Genomic DNA, 19,145 nt, shown 5'->3' with positions numbered 1-19,145 from the left:
TCTCTGCCTTGCCTTCGCCTAGGTGCCAGGGGGCACCCCTGGACCTTCCTTCCTGTTGTTCCTGTAAGTCCTACCGGCTGCCAGAACCTGAGGGCTCAACCCGAGGGGGAGGCAGTCAAGTGTAGGTGAAGTCTAGGTCCAGGATGTTCCAGTTCTGTTCCAGTGTGTTCCAGTCCAGCGGGTTTCACTCCTGTATGTTCCTGTCCAGTGGGGCCACTCCAGTGTGTCCAGTCCAGCGGGCCCCACTCCAGTGCGCACCTGTCCGGTGCGTTCCAGTTCCGAGTGTTCCGGTGTAGAACTCCAGTCCGGAGTTCCGGTCCAGTTTGTCTCCTCTCTACCTGGAGGGTGATTTTGCCTTAAAGGACTCACAAACCCCGCGCTCCCGGGGAAGAAGCCTGAAGGTATGCAAAGGACCTCGAGAGCGCGTCCCGCATGGGCGGGCACGCGACATCTGCTTAATGCCTGCATAAATTGAATTGCAGTAGTCAAATTTGGTTAAGACTAAAAACTGAACTAAAGTGAGAAAGACTGTTCTTGAAAAGAATGGTCTTAATCTTTTAAGTTTCCACAATGAATTAAAGACATTCAAGATTACCTTGGGAACTTGGCAATCAAAAGAAAGAAACTGATCAATTAAGATCCCCAAGATTATCACTGTTGAATCCAAAGAATAAGTAATATTATCAATCTTAAAATTTGAGATGGTTATTGGGTGATAAGTGCTTGTTACTATCATAAATTTCATTTTATTAATATTGTTTCAATTTAAAATTAAGAACCCAGGATTCCATTGTCGATACCTACTTTGAGATCTCGTCTCATGGTTTTCAGTATCATCTTTACGCTGATGACACCCAGCTATACCTCTCCACACCTGACATCACTGCGGAGACTCAGGCCAAGGTATCGGCCTGTTTATCCGACATTGCGGCATGGATGTCCAACCGCCACCTGAAGCTGAACATGTCCAAGTCCGAGCTCCTTGTCTTTCCTCCTAAACCCACTTCTCCTCTTCCTCCACTCTCTATCTCTGTTGATAACACCCTCATCCTCCCCGTCCCATCTGCCCGCAACCTCGGAGTCACCTTCGACTCCTCCCTCTCCTTCTCTGCGCATATCCAACAGACTGCCAAGACCTGTCGCTTCTTCCTCCTCAATATCAGCAAAATTCGCCCTTTCCTCTCTGAGCATACCACCAGAACTCTTGTCCATGCTCTCATTACCTCTCGCCTCGATTACTGCAACTTACTCCTCACCGGCCTCCCACTCGGCCATCTATCCCCCCTTCAATCCATTCAGAACGCTACTGCACGTCTTATATTCCGCCAAAACCGATATACTCATATCACCCCTCTCCTTAAATCACTTCATTGGCTTCCGATCAGATATCGCATACAATTCAAGCTCCTCCTCCTTACCTACAAATGCACTCAGTCTGCGGCTTCTCACTGCCTCTCCACCCTCATCTCCCCCTATGTTCCCGCCCGCAACCTCCGCTCACAGGACAAAGCCCTTCTCTCAGTACCCTTCTCCACTACTGCCAACTCCAGGCTCCACTCATTCTGCCTTGCCTCACCCTATGCCTGGAATAATCTTCCTTTACCCATACGCCATGCCCCCTCCCTACCCATCTTCAAATCTCTGCTTAAAACTCACCTCTTCAATGCTGCCTTCGGCGCCTAACCGCTCGAGAAATATAAAATACCCCAATCTATCCACCCTATCAGATTAACTGTTCACTCGTCCTCTAGATTGTTCACTTGTCTTTAGTTTGTTCTCTTGTCTTTTAGATTGTAAGCTCTTTGAGCAGGGACTGTCCTTCTATGTTTGAATTGTACAGCGCTGCGTAACCCTAGTAGCGCTTTAGAAATGGTTGTTGTTGTTGTTAGTACAGGGTTTGTTAGACACTCAGGGCCAGTTTCTATAAGGCACCTAAAAAAATCCATCTGGTAAACATTTCCACCTAAGCATATTCTATAAGTGGCTCCTAGATTTAGGTGAGTATATAGAATACGTTTAGTAGATATCCCAGCGCCTAAAACTACGCACCTCCATTTACACCAATGAAAGCTTGGTGTAAATCCCTGCAAGTAAATTTACTCACACTTGCCATATTCTATAACTACGTATGTAAATTTTGGAATGTCCATGAAATGCCCATTTCCCCTCCCATAACCATGCCCCTTTTGAACTGAGCACATTAGAATTTAGGTGCCATTCATTACAGAATACACTTACTGAGTTGTGCACATAAATACTAATTATTGCCAATTTGTGCTCATTATTGCTTGTTAACTGCTGTTATCAATGCTGATTAGCTTATTAAGTCAATTAAGCTAAGCGTGTTGTTATGGAATATACTTAGATTTTGGCACAGAATGCTAGGTGCGCAATATAGAATCCAGCAGTCAATCCTTACCAGTTGGAAATGATAGTCCTCTATCTGGAGATGATTAGGCTAGATATTTTGAAAAAAGATTATGGATATAAGAAGAGGCAAATATGGATATGGAATTGTTTATTGACGATGCAGAGTGCCCACATGAGGGTGTTATTACTGATACAGCATGGTTAACTTTTAATTTACCAATTTTTGGAATTGTTAAGCAATTCTTAGTAAGGTTTTCATCTGCTTCTGTATGTTGGATATTTGTCCAAATTATGTAATGAAGAAAGCTTCTGAGATATTTTCTGAACAAGTTATGAAATACTTGACATTCATGTTGTCTAAAGAGTTATTTCCTAAAGAAAAATGTAGAATCATGCTGATGCCAATTCCCAAAAATGTGAATATTAAAAGAAGTGATGTTTCAGATTACAAACCAATGGCTTCTATTCCTCTCATGGTCAAAGCCATGGAAGAAATAGTTGCCAAACAGCTGATGGAATATCTGTCTAGTTTTTCCTTATTACACGAGTCCCAGTTGGAAAGCTTAGTACAGAGACAGTACTGATGACACCTATTGTGAACTTTAGAAGGGAAATCAGTGGTGGTAGAAAAATTATTGCTCTTCAAATCGACATGACAAGTGTTTTTGTCATGGTGGACCATGATATACTATTATAACTGTTTGTTAAAACTGGAATCAGTTGGGAAGTACTCAGTTGGTTTAGGGGCTTCCTAAAATACAGATCCTACCAGGTAAAAATGTCAGGTACAGTTTCACCTTCTTGGAATGCTGATTCTCCCATATCACCAATATTGTTCAATATTATGACGACACCATTAGGGAGCAGATTAGCGAATAAAGGTTTTAATTCTTTCATCTATGCAGATGAGGTGACCATATAGATTCCATTTAATAAAGAGATAAGTGAAATTTTGGATCTGATTAAACAAGGTGTGGATATTATGGAGTCTTGGGCTGCAGCATTTAAATTTAAATTAAACAGAGGAAAAAAACCCAAAAGTTTCTAGTTATTACAAACACCTTTGTAATGATCAACACACTAGTATTACTATACATGACTTTATATAACCCTTGAAAGAGAACCTGAAAAATTTGGGTTGATAACTGATCAGAAATTAACTTACAGGTAGCTAACATCACTGCCAGAATGCTATGGAAGCTGAAGAGAAATAGAGCTTATTTTTCCAGGGAAATTTTTGGTATGTTGGTTCAAACCATGGTATTAAAACAGGTTAACTATTGCAATGGGATGTATGCTGCTTGTAATGAGCAAGTCCTGAAGAAATTACAGATGGCACACTGCAGTGAGGTTAATTGATAGGTAATCTCGCTATGAAAGGGTGAGTCCGCTATTGCAAGCTTCCAATTAAAGCATGTATTGTTTTTAAGTTGTGCACTTTTGTGTATCAAATATTATTTGAACTGGTTCCAGGATATATGCAGGGGTTGGGCAATCTTCCATCATGGAATGCAGTAATAGGATCCAGAAATTATCTTTCCCTTCATTATCCCAGTTGCAAGAACCCTGTATATGTCAGTTTGGGCTTATTTTACAAAGCCGTGCTAGTGATTCCTGCATGGCAAATGAGAGGAAGCCCGCAGGAATTGAATGGGCTTCCTCTCATTTACCGCAAAGCAGTGGCGTATGAAGGGGGGGGGCGGTGGGGCGGTCCGCCCCGGGTGCACGCCGCTGGGGGGTGTCGGCGCCTCGCTGGTTCCTTGCTCTCTCTGCCCCAGAACAGGTTACTTCCTGTTCCGGGGCAGAGAGAGCAAGGAACCAGCGAGGCGCCGACACCCTCCCAGTGGCGTGCTGTCGGCGGGTTGGCCCACCCACCCACCCCTCTAGGTATGTTCTCGTGGGCGATGGGCGGGGGGGGGTGTTGCGCTACGGAGGGGGGAGGGTGCGTCGCGCTGCACCCGGGGGGGGGGGTGCGCAGCGGCGACCCGCCCCGGGTGTCAGCTGCCCTCGCGACACCACTGCCGCAAAGGAATCACTAGCACGGCTCTGTAAAGGAGGCCCTTTATTTGTCTGGGCTTGCCTACCAGAGTATTAAATGGTGGAATTCTTTGACTAAAGAATTAAGATGAATGGAAAGCTATTTAAACTTTTGCAAACATCTGAAAACATTTGTTTTCAGAAAATTCTTCTGAGGGATAGTAAGGTATATGATTTTTATTCTGTGATGTTTTATGATGATGTTATATTTGATTTTATGATTTTTTTCATGTTGTAATTTTTTATTTTATTTATTGTGAGGCACATGGAACTCAAATGATTTGGAAAATGTGGGATACAAATGTTAATAAATGAAATGAAATATTCTCTACCCTGAAAGAGCATCAGGAAATGATGAGCTGTGAGCAAAGGACACAATCCACCTTATAATCGAAAGAGAAAAGCGCCTAGATTTTGACCCAAATTGGGAGATAGACGTTTATCTCACAAAAACGAATAAATCGGTATAATCGAAAGCCAATTTTGGACGTTTTCAACTGCACTCCGTCGCGGATGCGGACAAAGTTGATGGGGGCGTGTCAGAGGTGTGGCGAAGGTGGAAATGGGGCATGGTTATCGGCCGAGGAGAGATGTACGCGTTAGGGCGATAATCGAAAAAAAATAAAGGCATTTTTAGCGAACATTTAGGACACTTTTGTTGGACCCTTTTTTCACACGAACAGGTCCCAAAAAAGTGCTCTAAATGACCAGATGACCATCGGAGGGAATCGGGGATGACCTCCCCTGACTCCCCCAGTGGTCACTAACCCCCTCCCACCACAAAAAAATGATGTTTCACAACTTTTTATTTTCACCATCAAATGTCATACCCACCTCCCTGGCAGCAGTATGCAGGTCCCTGGAGCAGTTGTTAGGGGGTGCAGTGGACTTCAGGCAGGTGGACCCAGGCCCATCCCCCCCTACCTGTTACAATTGTGCTGCTTAATGCTTATTAGTCGTCCAACCCCCCCCCAAACCCACTGTACCCACATGTAGGTGCCCCCCTTCACCCCTTAGGGCTATAGTAATGGTGTAGACTTGTGGGCAGTGGGTTTTGAGGGGGATTTGGGGGGCTCAACACACAAGGGAAGGGTGCTATGCACCTGGGAGCTCTTTTACCTTTTTTTTTTTTGTTTTTGTAAAAGTGCCCCCTATGGTGCCCGGTTGGTGTCCTGGCATGTGAGGGGGACCAGTGCACTACGAATCCTGGCCCCCTCCCACAAACAAATGCCTTGGATTTATTCGTTTTTGAGCTGGGCGCTTTCATTTTCCATTATCGCTGAAAAACAAACACACCCAGCTCACAAATTGCCGAATAAAACATGGACGTCTATTTTTTGCGAAAATACGGTTCGGTCCGCCCCTTCACGGACCCATTCTCGGAGATAAACGTTTTCGTTCAATTATGCCCCTCCATGTATGTTACTTAACAAGGATTTGGATTTTCTATCACATTATACACCATACAATTATAATGCTTTGTCATTGTTTGATTACCCCTGTTTCTCAATTCCCCCCACCCAAGAAAAAAAAAAAACACATCTACCTTTCCCTCAAGACTGTCATTGGAATGCTTTCCAGGTTTCACTATTAATATTTTGATATTGTCATCTTGTGCTCGTACTTAGCCTGAAAAAGAAGGTTCTGCCTTCAAAATCTTGCTAAGAAATATATTAAGATACTATCTTATTTTCTTTTCTTTCATTTTTCTTTGTGTTATTTCTATTTAGTATTTTTAAGTGGACTAACATGGAAACCACACTACTCTGTCCTCGATTTGGGGCCTCTTATCAAGTCGCGCTAGCGGTTCCTGGTGTAGCAGTGCCGACAAAGCCTTTTCACTTTGAATGGACTCCTTCAGCATTCCCACATGGAAATCACAAGTGTGGCTTGATAAAAGAGACCCTTAGGCAGCAAGAATGTACATAAATGCTGGTATTCTAATCATTTATGCCCATAAATGACCATGTTCTGGCTATGTACTATTTTGTAGATATATGGAAATATTTGATGGCAAGTACTAGGTAAGTGCTTACGTAGAGTTTGGGCAAGGCACATACAGGGGCATAATCGAATGTCGCCGGCCAAATAGATCACCGGCGACCTATGTTGGTGGCAGCGCTACAGCTGGCCGGAACCGTATTATCGAAAAAGATGGCCGGCCATCTTTTTTTTCGATAATACGGTTTAGCCCGGCCAAATGCCGTGGAGTTCGCTGGGTTCGAGATGGCCAGGTTTGTTTTTCAGCGATAATGGAAAGTTATGTCGGCCATCTCAAACCCCGGCCAAATTCAAGGCATTTGGCCGTGGGAGGAGCCAGCATTTTTAGTGCACTGGCCCCCCTGACATGCCAGGACACCAACCAGCCACCCTAGGGGTCACTGCGGTGGACTTCAGAAAAGCTCCCACGTGCATAGCTCCCTTACTTTGGGAGCTGAGCCCCCCAACCCCCCCCCCCCCCCCCAAACCCACTACCCACAAATGTACTGCACCCACTAAAATTGCTCCAGGGACCTGCATACAGCCGCTAGGACTTATTGCTGCTGTATAACTTTGGCACACCAGTTCACACCTGAAGACTAATCTCTCTGAAAAAGTCCTTTCTTGAAATATCCACGTTTACTCATAGTTAACTGTAGATCCTATTCAGAAGAAATGGATCCTAAGGAGCTTAGCCGAGATTGGGTGGCAGAGCCAGCCGGTGGTGGGAGGCGAGGATAGTGCTGGGCAGACTTATACGGTCTGTGCCAGAGCCAGTGGTGGGAGGCGGGGCTGGTGGTTGGGAGGCGGGGATAGTGCTGGACAGACTTATACAGTCTGTGCCCTGAAGAGGACAGGTACAAATCAAAGTAGGGTATACACAAAAAGTAGCACATATGAGTTTGTCTTGTTGGGCAGACTGGATGGACCATGCAGGTCTTTTTCTGCCGTCATTTACTATATGTTACTATATCAGAGGTTGTGCCCCACTGGCAAAGAGTCCCCTGGTACTAAGATTAGCAGTAGGTCAGAGCTGGCACAATGGTGTACAATGCCCTCTTTCAGCACCATTCAAGGTAAGAACTACGTTCTCTAACGTGGGTAACACAGCAAGGGGAACTAAAACTGGCTTACAAAAATGGCCACTACCGCATGGACTACAACAAGAAACAAAACAGGGCACACTCTGACCCAGTTAGCAGGGGGGAAAAGCACCATGGGAGTAGAGCCCAGTACCCTACACCCACCACAATGCATTGCTAATGTGACTCTGCAGAACACCTAACAGAAAAGGTGTCACACTCACCCGAGAGCCACATCGCAACCAGGGAAAGGCTGTCAGAGGATACAACACATTCTGCTGTCATGGAGGTGGGTACGGCATTTGAGGCTGGCATACAGGCTGGCAAAAAAGGTTTTTAGTTTTATTTTTTTAGTTTGGAAGGGGATTGGTGACCACTGGGGGAGTATGGGGAGGTCATACCCCATTCCTTCCAGTGGTCATCTGGTCAGTTGGGGCACCTTTTGAGGCTTAGTCGTGAAAATAAAAGGACCAAGTAAAGCCGGCGAAATGCTGCTTAACGCCGCTTTTTTTTTCCATTATCGGCGAAAGCCAGCCATCTGGTAGCCACGCCCATGCCCGCCCATGTCCCACCTTCGCTAATCTACCGACATGCCCCCTTGAACTTTTGCCGGCGAAGCGACGGGAAAGTGGCGATGCTGTAAAAAATGCCGCTTTTGATTATACCGATTTCGCTGCTTTTAAGAAATCGCCGGCCATCTCCCGATTTGTGTCGGAAGATGGCCGGCGATCACTTTCGATTTTAAGCTGGCTATTTACATAAGTAGACTATAAAATAGTATAATCTATGCTTGTTCTTTAACAACCTAGGCATGAGCACTTACCAGGTTAGTATAAGTGCTTACATAAAGGTGATGGGACTTGTTATACAATCAAAGTGGTTTACATATTATATAGAGGTACTTATTTTGTTCCCGGGGCAATAGAGGGTTAAGTGACTTGCCCAGAGTCACAAGGAGCTACAGTGGGAATGAAACCCATTATCTCTGGTTCACAGGCCATGAGGCTACTTCTCTACTCCTAGATTACTTCACAGATAAGGTCCCAGTAGGCATGTTACTGTCCCTTTACAGAATTATCCTTTAAGTGTTCTCTTCAGGTTGACTTACATTAGACATAAGTCAGTATTCAAAATGAATCATCAGTGCCCAATATATTTTCAGATTTTCTTACCTCTGCCTCATACATGCAGACTTTTGACTTTGAAATAACTTACCACAGTGACAGCATCATTCAGCAGAGATTCTCCAAAAACAATGATAAATAGAACTTCATTGACATGGACTTCTTCAAACACAGCAAGAACAGCCACAGGGTCCACTGCAGCTATTAAACTTCCAAATAGGAGAAAGTCCAGCAAATTAATATCCAAATATCCTGGAACAAAATATAGAACATTGCAATTAACACCCCGATATTTAAACTCTACAGTTGATGTTCCCATGGGCATAGTTTATAGTTTGGGGGGGCAAGGGGGCAGTGCCTCCCCAAACGGCTTGCCACCTCCTGCATCGCCGACAGACCTGTCAAGTCTCTCGCATTCAGCGGGACTCCTGCTTTGGCGGGTCATCTCCCGCACTCCTACCAAAGCGGGAAAGTCTCCCGCTGACAGGGGCAGTCCTGTGAGGCACTCCTCCTACGGCATCTTTCCCTTCCTGCTGCCGCAACTCCCCCACCCAGTATCGCTTTTTCTTCCCTCCCTCAACCCTCTTCCCCTAAGTGCTACCTTTAATTTGTTTCAAAACTTGCTGGGCGGTGGCAGCAATTCACAGGCGCTGCCCTGCCGCCAGACCAACATTCTCTCTCTCTCTACTGCAGTGGTCTGCCCCCTCTGAGGCGGGCTGTGCTGCATAGAGAGAAGATGTAGGCCATCTGCAGGGTAGCACCTGTGAATTGTTCTGAAACAAATTAAAGGCAGGCTTGAGGCAAGAAGGTTGAGGGAGGAAGAAGGGAGAAATAAGAATTGAATATCACTAAAACAGCTGAAAAAATTATTGCAGCTGGTAGAGAAACAACAGTTATAAACTGTATTTTGTGCTCATCTTTCTATACTGTTCTAATACAATACAGATGGCCAAATTTCAATGAGGATATCCTGTTTCTTGATGGGTTCATCTTAACTGTTCTTGTAATCTGCCTTGGGAAGCCCGGTGTTATAAAGATGGAATATACTGAAATTAAATGGAAGTAAAATAAAACTCTCCTTTTATTGGGGCATGTGGAATCCCATCTGCATCTGGGAGAGGTGGGGCAGAGGGAAGGAGCAGAAGATGGATGGGACTGGGAGATTTGGTGAGCAGAGGGAAGGAGCAGAAGGTGGATGGTACTGGGAGGAGTGGTGAGCAGAGGGAAGGAGCAGGAGATGGATGGGGACTCTTCAATGCTGCGTTCGGCACCTAACCCTTACCGTTCAGTGAATCCAGACTACCCCAATTTGACTGCCCCTATCGGACCGACCGTTCACTTGTCTATTAGATTGTAAGCTCTTTGAGCAGGGACTGTCTCTCTTTGTTAAATTGTACAGCGCTGCGTAACCCTAGTAGCGCTCTAGAAATGTTAAGTAGTAGTAGTAGGGTGAGAGGGGGGAAGAAGCAGGATGTGAAATGAGGGATATGAGAAGAAGGGTAAGAAAAGGGGATGATGTGGGGAAAGGTTGAGACATAATGTGAATGACATGGAAGAATGGAGAGAGGATAAGAGGCATTGAAAAGGGATTGGGTTACTGGTGAGAGGTATAAGAGAAGGGGATGAGTCTCTGAAGAGGGTTGAGTTAGGGTGGAAAGGGGTTAAAAAGATGGTGAAAGAGAAGCTATTGGGCATGGGGTATAGGGTAACAGACAGAAGAGTGGCCTTGGAGGCAAGGGAAGGAAGGAGAGACATGGATGGAGCTGGGACCGATTGGGTGATGAGATGCAGTGGAGGGTAGATGAGGGCAAAGAGGGTGAGTATAGAGTATGGGAATGGGGGACTAATGAAGTAGTTGAAAGATGGGGGAGGAACTTAGGAGACTGGGTAAGGGAGAGACAGAGGGGGGAATGGGAGTGCTGGAGAAGGAACGAGAGGGAGATGGTCAAAGCCAGTAGGTAGATGGATACTAAGGACTAAAGAGTGAGAGAAAAGTGTGTGTGGAATTTAGGAGAAGACTGATACATGGAAAGTGGAAAAGAGAGTAGGACCAGCCCAACTAGAAAAATAGAATGTTCAAACAACAAAGGTAGAAAAGAAAACATTCTTATTATTTAATGCTTTATAAGGACTAAGATGTGCCTGCTTTGTGAAATGTACATTTTTTCTATTGTTTTGCAGAGTACAGGAGAACATACATTTCTGTTTCTAATTTACCAGTATTTGTACTGCTTACAGAGTCTGGCTTTCTTGAAGAGATCTATATTTAAGTTTGTGTGGGCATGTTTTTTGTGGTTCCCTAGTTTGTATCACAGGAGGGTCTGTCCGTGTTCTGCATATGTGACTGAGGTGATGGATTCTGCTAGCATGTAGTGTTTGTGTAGGAATGTGTAGCAGTCCAGCATGTTACAGTTTTCCAGTAGCAGGTATACTGGTGCTCTAGGGTCCAGTGTAATATTTATAGCACTGTCTTTTCATAGGTGGATCAGGGCTGTTGTGTGTTAAGTTTTCTGTATAGGTTTTGAGTGTCTTTTTGTAGGGTTTTGTGTTATTTCATAAAGTGTCTGGCCCTATGGTTTTTGATATGCTGGCTTCATATTCAGCATTTTAGTCTGGTGCGTGTGTGTGTTTGTTGATTTTTTTTTAATTGCCATAATGAATATGTATAAAATGTATATGTAAATGTGCGAAGCCACACCATTTGCCCCCCCAAAATGAAACAAACTACGTTCATGGATGTTGCTTTAAAACATCATCTGTGGCATTTAAAGCTATAATATGGAGAAGAAATTCAGCGATAGACAGTCTACATGTAGAAAAACAAGATCAGGGCCCTGTTTACTAAGCCGCACTGTAGGCACGCTAATGTCTTTAGCGTGAGCTAAAAATTAGCATGCACTAATGCTATAGACACCCATATGTTCCTATAGGTGTCTCTAGCATTAGCACACGCTAAATTTTAGTGCGTGCTAAAAATGCTATTGCACCTTAATAAACAGGGCCCCAGATTTTTTACAACAGAGAGAGGGAAAGGGAGAGAGAGACCGTACCAACACAGGGACGTATTCAGAAGATAGACTATAAAATAGAACGAGTGTATAACATTTCTAAAAGGGATTTAACTGAAACTGAGGTTAATGTCCTACATACAACACATTCACTACCCATGTTGACATGTTTAAGTTCATAAGGAAATTGAACATTATTGATCATTTTTCAACCAATACTGCCAATAACGTAGACATATCAATAGTAAAAAATGATAGTAGATGGCAGCCCCCAGACACCCCTAATCCCCTCATCCAGGCATATGAAAGCTGGGTTCTTAAAGATATTAATAAGCTTGAACAAAATTAAAAAGTATTCTATATCACCACTAAGGAAGAGAGAGCAGCCATTAATACATTGAGGAATGACACATCCATAATTATTAAACCAGCTGATAGAGGGGGAGACATTGTAATAATGGACAGAGATGCATTCATATCTGAAATTAGAAGATGGCTGAGCAATCAGACATTTTACAAGAAATTAATAAAAGATCCCACTGCTAGCACCAAAGAAGAAATTGGCTCCCTCCTTGAGATTGCAAAGGATGGTCAATTTCTTACACATAAAGAGGTTGAATTCCTCAATGAAGAACATCCAGTGACACCAACAATATATGTGCTCCCAAAAATACACAAATCTTTGCAGTCCCCACTATATCTGCAATTGATTCTTTACTCGAGCCTCTTTCAGTTTTTACTGATCAGTTTTTAAGACCTTTTGTTCCACAAATTCCTTCACAAACCAGGAACTCTGCTGACATTATCAACACCCTGACAAAGATGAAATGTACAGGAGACATTGTGAGGCTCATTTTCAAAACAGAAAAATGTCCAAAAAATGGCACAGAAGCGGGAGATGGACGGGTTTTTCCCCCAAAACATCCAAATTGCTATTTTTGAAATCCATTTTTAAGATATGTTTCTATGCAGTTCATCTGCAGTGCATCCAAATCACAAGGGGGCTTGTTGGGGCGTTTTAAGGGTGGGATTTGGGTGTTCCCAGAATGTCAACATTTTTCTACCATAATGGAACAAAGCAAAAATGTCCAGGGCTATAAGTTAGTCATTTTGGTGTAGACCTGTTTCAATCACAACTAAGCACAAAAAGGCGCCCTCAATGACCAGATGACAATTGGAGGGATTAAGATGACCCCCCTTACTCCCCAGTGGTCACTGACCCCCTTCCAACCCCCCTTCCCCAAAGATGTGAATGACATCTATGAAAGCTTCAGATGTTAAAGCAGCAAACAGGTCCCTAGAGTAGCCTAATGGTCAGTGCAGTGAACTGTAGAGAAGGGGACCCAGGCCCATATCACACTCTGTTACACTTGTGGTAGAAAGTGTGAGCCTTCCAGAACCCACCAAAAACCTACTGTACCCACATATTGGGAAACCTGCAGCCAAAAGGGCTATTATAGTGGTGCACAGTTGGGTACAGAAGGCTTTTTGGTGGATTTTGGAGGGCTCATCATACAATATATAAAATAAATAAATAAATATATATATAAAATAAATATAAGGGAGTAACGGTGAGATGTGTTCCTGGGACCATTTATGTTAAGTCCACTGCAGCACCCCCTAGGGTGCTCCACTGCTCTGCTGGGATATCTGTGATGCCAGTCCACTAAGAATGCTGGCCCCTCACGTCAAAATGGCTTGTTTTTGTGTGTTTTCCCCTTGAAGGTTTTTTTTTTAATAGTCACAAAAGTAAAAATGTACTGAGTACAAAACATCTAGGAAATGACAATTTCAAAACAAAAAGATAAGACATTTTTCTGGTTCAAAAATGGTCTTGCTCGCCACTTGATTTTTAGACATTTTCAGCAAAACATCTAAAATTGAAATTAGACAACATATAAAAGAATGCCTCTGTTTGTTAGTTAGTCCATATACACTAATATTCTGCAGTCTGAAGCTATACAAATTATTAGGGATACAATCAGAGAAAGATTTTTGTCAGAGAATACCAAGAGAGCTTATTTGCAACTATAGCCTTAACTAAACATTTTTTGCTTTTGAAGGTGATTTTTACCAACAGATCAAGGGGACAGCAATGGGTGTTACTATGGTAACTTCAGTAGCCAATTTATATATGGCAAATTTTGAAAAGAAGTTTCTCAGTGAACACAAATATTCTATTGTGGAGAAGGCACATTGATGATATTTTCGTAATTCAGCAAGGGGCAGCAACAGAACTTAGGGCCTCTTGAAGGCTAGGGAAGTTACAAATTGTGAGACCAACCAGCTTATAATTGAAAGTGATCGCCGGCCATCTTCCGACACAAATCGGGAGATGGCCGGCGATTTCTTAAAAGCGGTGAAATCGGTTTAATCAAAAGCGGCATTTTTGACAGCATCGCTGCTTTCCCATTGCTTCGCCGGTGAAAGTTCAAGGGGGCATGTCGGTAGATTAGTGAAGGTGGGACATGGGCGGGCATGGGCGTGGCTATCAGATGGCCGGCTTTCGCTGATAATGGAAGAAAAAAAGTGGCGTTAAGCAGTATTTCGCCGGCTTTACTTGGTCCTTTTATTTTCACGACCAAGCCTCAAAAAGGTGCCCCAACTGACCAGATGACCACTGGAGAGAATGGGGTATGACCTCCCCATACTCCCCCATTGGTCACCAATCCCTTTCCAAACTAAAAAAATAAAACTAAAAACCTTTTTTGCCAGCCTGTATGCCAGCCTCAAATGCCGTACCCACCTCCATGACAGCAGAATGTGTTGTATCCACAGACAGCCTTTCCCTGGTTGCGATGTGGCTCTCGGGTGAGTGTGACACCTTTTCTGTTAGGTGCCCTGCAGAGTCACATTAGCAATGCATTGTGGTGGGTGTAGGGTACTGGGCTCTACTCCCATGGTGCTTTTCCCCCCCTGCTAACTGGGTCAGAGTGTGCCCTGTTTTGTTTCCTGTTGTAGTCCATGCGGTAGTGGCCATTTTTTAAAGCCAGTTTTAGTTCCCTTTCCTGTGTTACCCACGTTAAAGAACGTAGTTCTTACCTTGAATGGTGCTGAAAGAGGGCATTGTACACCATTGTGCCAGCTCTGACCTACTGCTAGTACCAGGGGACTCTTTGCTAGTGGGGCACAACCTCTGATCTGCAGTTAACTGAGTAAACGTGGTTATTTCAAGAAAGGACTTTTTCAGAGAGATTAGTCTTCAGGTGTGAACTGGTGTGCCAAAGTTATACAGCAGCAATAAGTCCTAGAGGCTGTATGCAGGTCCCTGGAGCAATTTTAGTGGGTGCAGTACATTTGTGGGTAGTTGGTTTGGGGGGGGGGGGGTTGGGGGGCTCAGCTCCCAAAGTAAGGGAGCTATGCATGTGGGAGCTTTTCTGAAGTCCACCGCAGTGACCCCTAGGGTGGCTGGTTGGTGTCCTGGCATGTCAGGGGGGCCAGTGCACTAAATATGCTGGCTCCTCCCACGGCCAAATGCCTTGAATTTGGCCGGGGTTTGAGATGGCCGATATAACTTTCCATTATCGCTGAAAAACAAACCCGGCCATCTCAAACCCGGCGAACTCCACGGCATTTGGCCAGGCTAAACCGTATTATCGAAAAAAAAGATGGCCGGCCATCTTTTTCGGTAATATGGTTCCAGCCAGCTGTAGCGCTGCCGCCAACATAGGTCGCCGGCGATCTATTTGGCCGGCGACGTTCGATTATGCCCCTCCAAGAATGTCATATATGCGATACAATGCCCATGTAAATTGATAAATATAGGGAGAAGTAAGCGATCGATCAGGACAAGACTAACTGAACACAAATCCCGGATTACCACTAATAATACCCAGGCCCCTTTAGTAGAGCATTGGATTGAAAAAAGTCACAGTATAGAAGACATAAGATGGAGGGTGTTAGAACATATACACCAGGGTAATGAAGGTGGCTCAATAAATAGGTTGTTAAATTATAGGGAACAATGGTACATATATACACTTAGAACAGTGACTCCAACTGGTCTGAATGCCGAACAAGAATGGGTGTCACTAATATGAATGAGGAAAATAATGATGAAAAGAAAGTGGGAGAGCGACCAAGGATGCCAAAGACAGGAAGATGTGCCTTAATCAAAGAATTTATTTAGAGTATGAAGACTCGACACGACGTCGTGTTTCGACCGTTAGGCCTGCATCAGAAGTCTATAAAGATATACACATGTATACATATTGTACAAATGATAAAAAATATATATAAAAGATATGCACATGTGTAAATAATCTAAGAATCATAAATAATAATAATAATAAATAATTATATATAATACGCACATTTGAATAAACGATAAAGAGAATATAGATAAAAGCAAAAATGGACTAACTAATCAATTATATAAACAAATAAGCTAAATATTAAAAGCATATCAAATGATAAACAATAATATATATGGAAAACATATTCATATATAAGCTATAATCCAATGAGAACCAAGGGGAGGGAAAGAAACGTCATGATAGAGAATGTTTAAAAGAAATTACTAGGACGCCGCTGCCATCTTTGCAAGGGTTGATCCCGAGAATCAATAGCAAGGCTGGAGCTGAAGACGGCTGAGGGTAAATATAAAATACATTAAGTCGTGATAGCTATAGAAATTGTCATTATGTGTGAGGAGGAAAATGCGACTCGTACATAATGAGCTGAGATGTTTTTTCCTTTTGATCTTTTAGGGGAAGTCCTTGGCACAGCCTAGTAATTAGGCGAAACATGCATGTTGGACAAGCTTAAACCCCCAGTCTGACTATCGTAAAAGATAAGTACTTAAGATAATTAAAGCTAAGAAAATGAAACAAAGGAAAAATAAAGAATATAGCTTTAAGGGAAGCTGATGAGGAGGTGGGTGCTAATTCCATTGCCATTGTAAACTGCTGGTGATAAGCACCGCTGAGGCTATAAGTTGATGTAAATGCTTTATATATTTGAAAGGAACAAGAGGGAGAATTAATGTGGATATCTAAGACCTGATGTAGTTGAAGAGTTGAATGTTTAGGGTTCTACTGAGCTACACCTAAGACGTTTGCCCAATAAAATGTAGGTTTTAGATAAAAACATTTTTCCAATTTATCTTGGGGCTATAGGCTTCATCACTGAAACTTAAAACATTGGTCCAGCTTTGGAATGCCATGACCGAGTCCCGGTACTATAGACTTCATCACTGAAACTTAAAACATTGGTCCAGCTTTGGAATGCCATGACCGAGTCCCGGTACTATAGACTTCATCACTGAAACTTAAAACATTGGTCCAGCTTTGGAATGCCATGACCGAGTCCCGGTACTATCCATCTTTTGGATAGCCTGACTTATTTTCCCACCTCTTTTTCTCTGTCCAATTTATCTTGAACATATGAATTTGATTGGAGCAGTATGCAGCCATTTTATGCCTGCAATTGCCAGTCTAGTAATGCCAGCTTTCTCTGTCCTCAGTCAAGAAATGGAGACTGATTTGACATTACAACTTCTCTGTACTCAGTGGAATAAATGCATGATTAACCTCTAGGAAAAACACTACAGACTAATATACAGCATTCAGTTAGAAAGGTACTTGCACCTGATTGCTAAAAAATAAATATATATCTATATATATAGATATAGATATAGACCTGATATTCAAAGGATTTATGTTCTGCCCCCATTTGCCTGGAGGCATGTTGCCTGTTTATATGTGTTGGATATTGTTTATATCAGATTGCATTGCCTGTAACAGTTTACAGTTCTTGCATCCTTAAGATAGGCAGGAAGTGCATTTGGACTACAAATCTTCCTGCAGTGCTCTGTGATAGGCTCTTCCTGAACATATTTATTTATTTGTGGTACATTTATACCCCACATTTTCCCACTAGAGCGAGCACAATGTGGCTTACAATGTTACAAAAGGTTACAATGCAATGAGAGTAATGACATGACAAGTCAGAAAGATGGGAAAGTACAGAAGGATTATACAAGGATGCTTGAATAAGTTGGAGAAGTAAATGGGTATATACAAATAGAGGTAGACGGGGATTAAGCGTTAATTGGTAGGGTAAGCTTTCTCGAAGAAAAATGTTTTTAAAGATTTCTTGAATAGCTGGTGATCGTCAATCTCCTTCAGATGCCTTGGTAGAACATTCCAGGACTTTGGGCTGACGTAGGAGAAAGATGATGAAAAAAGCAGTTTATATTTAACTGACTTGCAGCTTGGATAGTGTAAGGTAGAATCGAGCAGTTATCGAAGAATTTCTGGATGGCAGATCAATTAAATCTAGCATGTAAGCAGGGGCTTCCTCACATATTATCTTGTGAGTCAATGAGCATATTTTCATTGGACTTCTCTATTAATAGCCAAGAGCACAAGGACAATAGAGATACGGATTACCCTATCATCTTTGAAGATGACTACAAATTATTTTTATTCTCTATTTAAGTACAGCTGTCTGTGCGATGATTCCATTTGCCATCTTGTTCCAGGGTTGGACTGGTAGGGATGCACAGAGTACTAGTTTCTCACATTTATGATCATTAGGATATATTTTTGTGGAGGGTATTAGTAAAAGCAGTGTTTTAATAAATGTACTGAAAGTATTTAATCAGCTAGTAAATAAAAATTATGTAAACTAAAAAGAGTTGATTTAGGATAGTCAGGGAGCCCATTTTTTGTTGATACTAATGCATATTCATTAGGAATATTCCAAAAATGTGATCTGTGTTCCTCAAAGACCGAATTTGTGCACTCCTATTGTAAAGCAGAACTGAGACAGTTTGGTAGGGTAATTTGCATCTGCACGTCCCTGTTCCCTATGTCTTATGGGACTATGTCCTATTTTCTGGCCCTTGTGCATGCTGGGCTAGTGGCCCGCCCCTTCTCTCTCCACTGGGATTGAGAAAGCGTCTGCAGCATGTTTTTATAAGAACTGTAAGCTGAATTGCTGTACCTTGTTGCATGCTCCCCCTGCAAGCTACTATAAAATAACCATGTTTTACCAGTTTAACAGTATTTACAGTATCCACTCCCAACACAAAGCTAGAATTCTCCTAGCCCATCCATGCTAGAGGACTTGAGCTAGTTGAGAACAGACTCACATCTATATGGCAGAGACTCTTGTTCAGCACTTCAAAACTGTAAGTTATTTCCTTTTGTTTGAATTTGCATTAAAGAAGATTTTGATTCAAGAGTTCTGAGTCTTCACAGTGATGTTCTATACTCTAGTTTAAACTGCAGTCCATCACAGCCAGTGAAAGGGCTGAACTATTTATGCTCTTAACTTTGAGAGTCATGCTAATAAATTGGCTTCTTTGAAGATTTACTAGGGCTTAATTCATAAATTTTACTCAAAATTTCACTGAGCTCTTAAATTTAGGAGCATAAAAGTTGGGCGGTAATGGCACAGATTTAGGGCAGGGGAAAAAAGTTAGTTTAGAACTGATTTTCAGCATCAGGCTCATAAATCTTGGCAAACAAACGCCAGGTCTAAATTTATGAGCATAACGTTTAAGCTCCTAAGTTAAGATGAATTTTCAGCTGAAAAGT

The 19,145-nt window shown here is 42.7% G+C and overlaps 1 protein-coding gene across 1 annotated transcript in view; it reads right to left on the bottom strand.

Moving 5' to 3' along the window:
• The window catches only part of SLC9A3 (solute carrier family 9 member A3), a 412,188-nt gene that overhangs the window by 228,878 nt on the left and 164,165 nt on the right, over window positions 1–19,145 (bottom strand). Inside the window, exon 3 of the mRNA XM_030209723.1 lies at window positions 8,685–8,845. Coding sequence (XP_030065583.1) covers window positions 8,685–8,845 — 161 coding nt within the window. The remainder of the gene's footprint in view (window positions 1–8,684; window positions 8,846–19,145) is intronic.

Source organism: Microcaecilia unicolor, chromosome 1 (assembly GCF_901765095.1).
Source record: "Microcaecilia unicolor chromosome 1, aMicUni1.1, whole genome shotgun sequence".
Taxonomy (NCBI): Eukaryota; Metazoa; Chordata; class Amphibia; order Gymnophiona; family Siphonopidae; genus Microcaecilia; species Microcaecilia unicolor.
The sequence above is the reverse complement of the archived record's forward strand: the minus strand, read 5'-3'. Positions and strand labels throughout refer to the sequence as shown.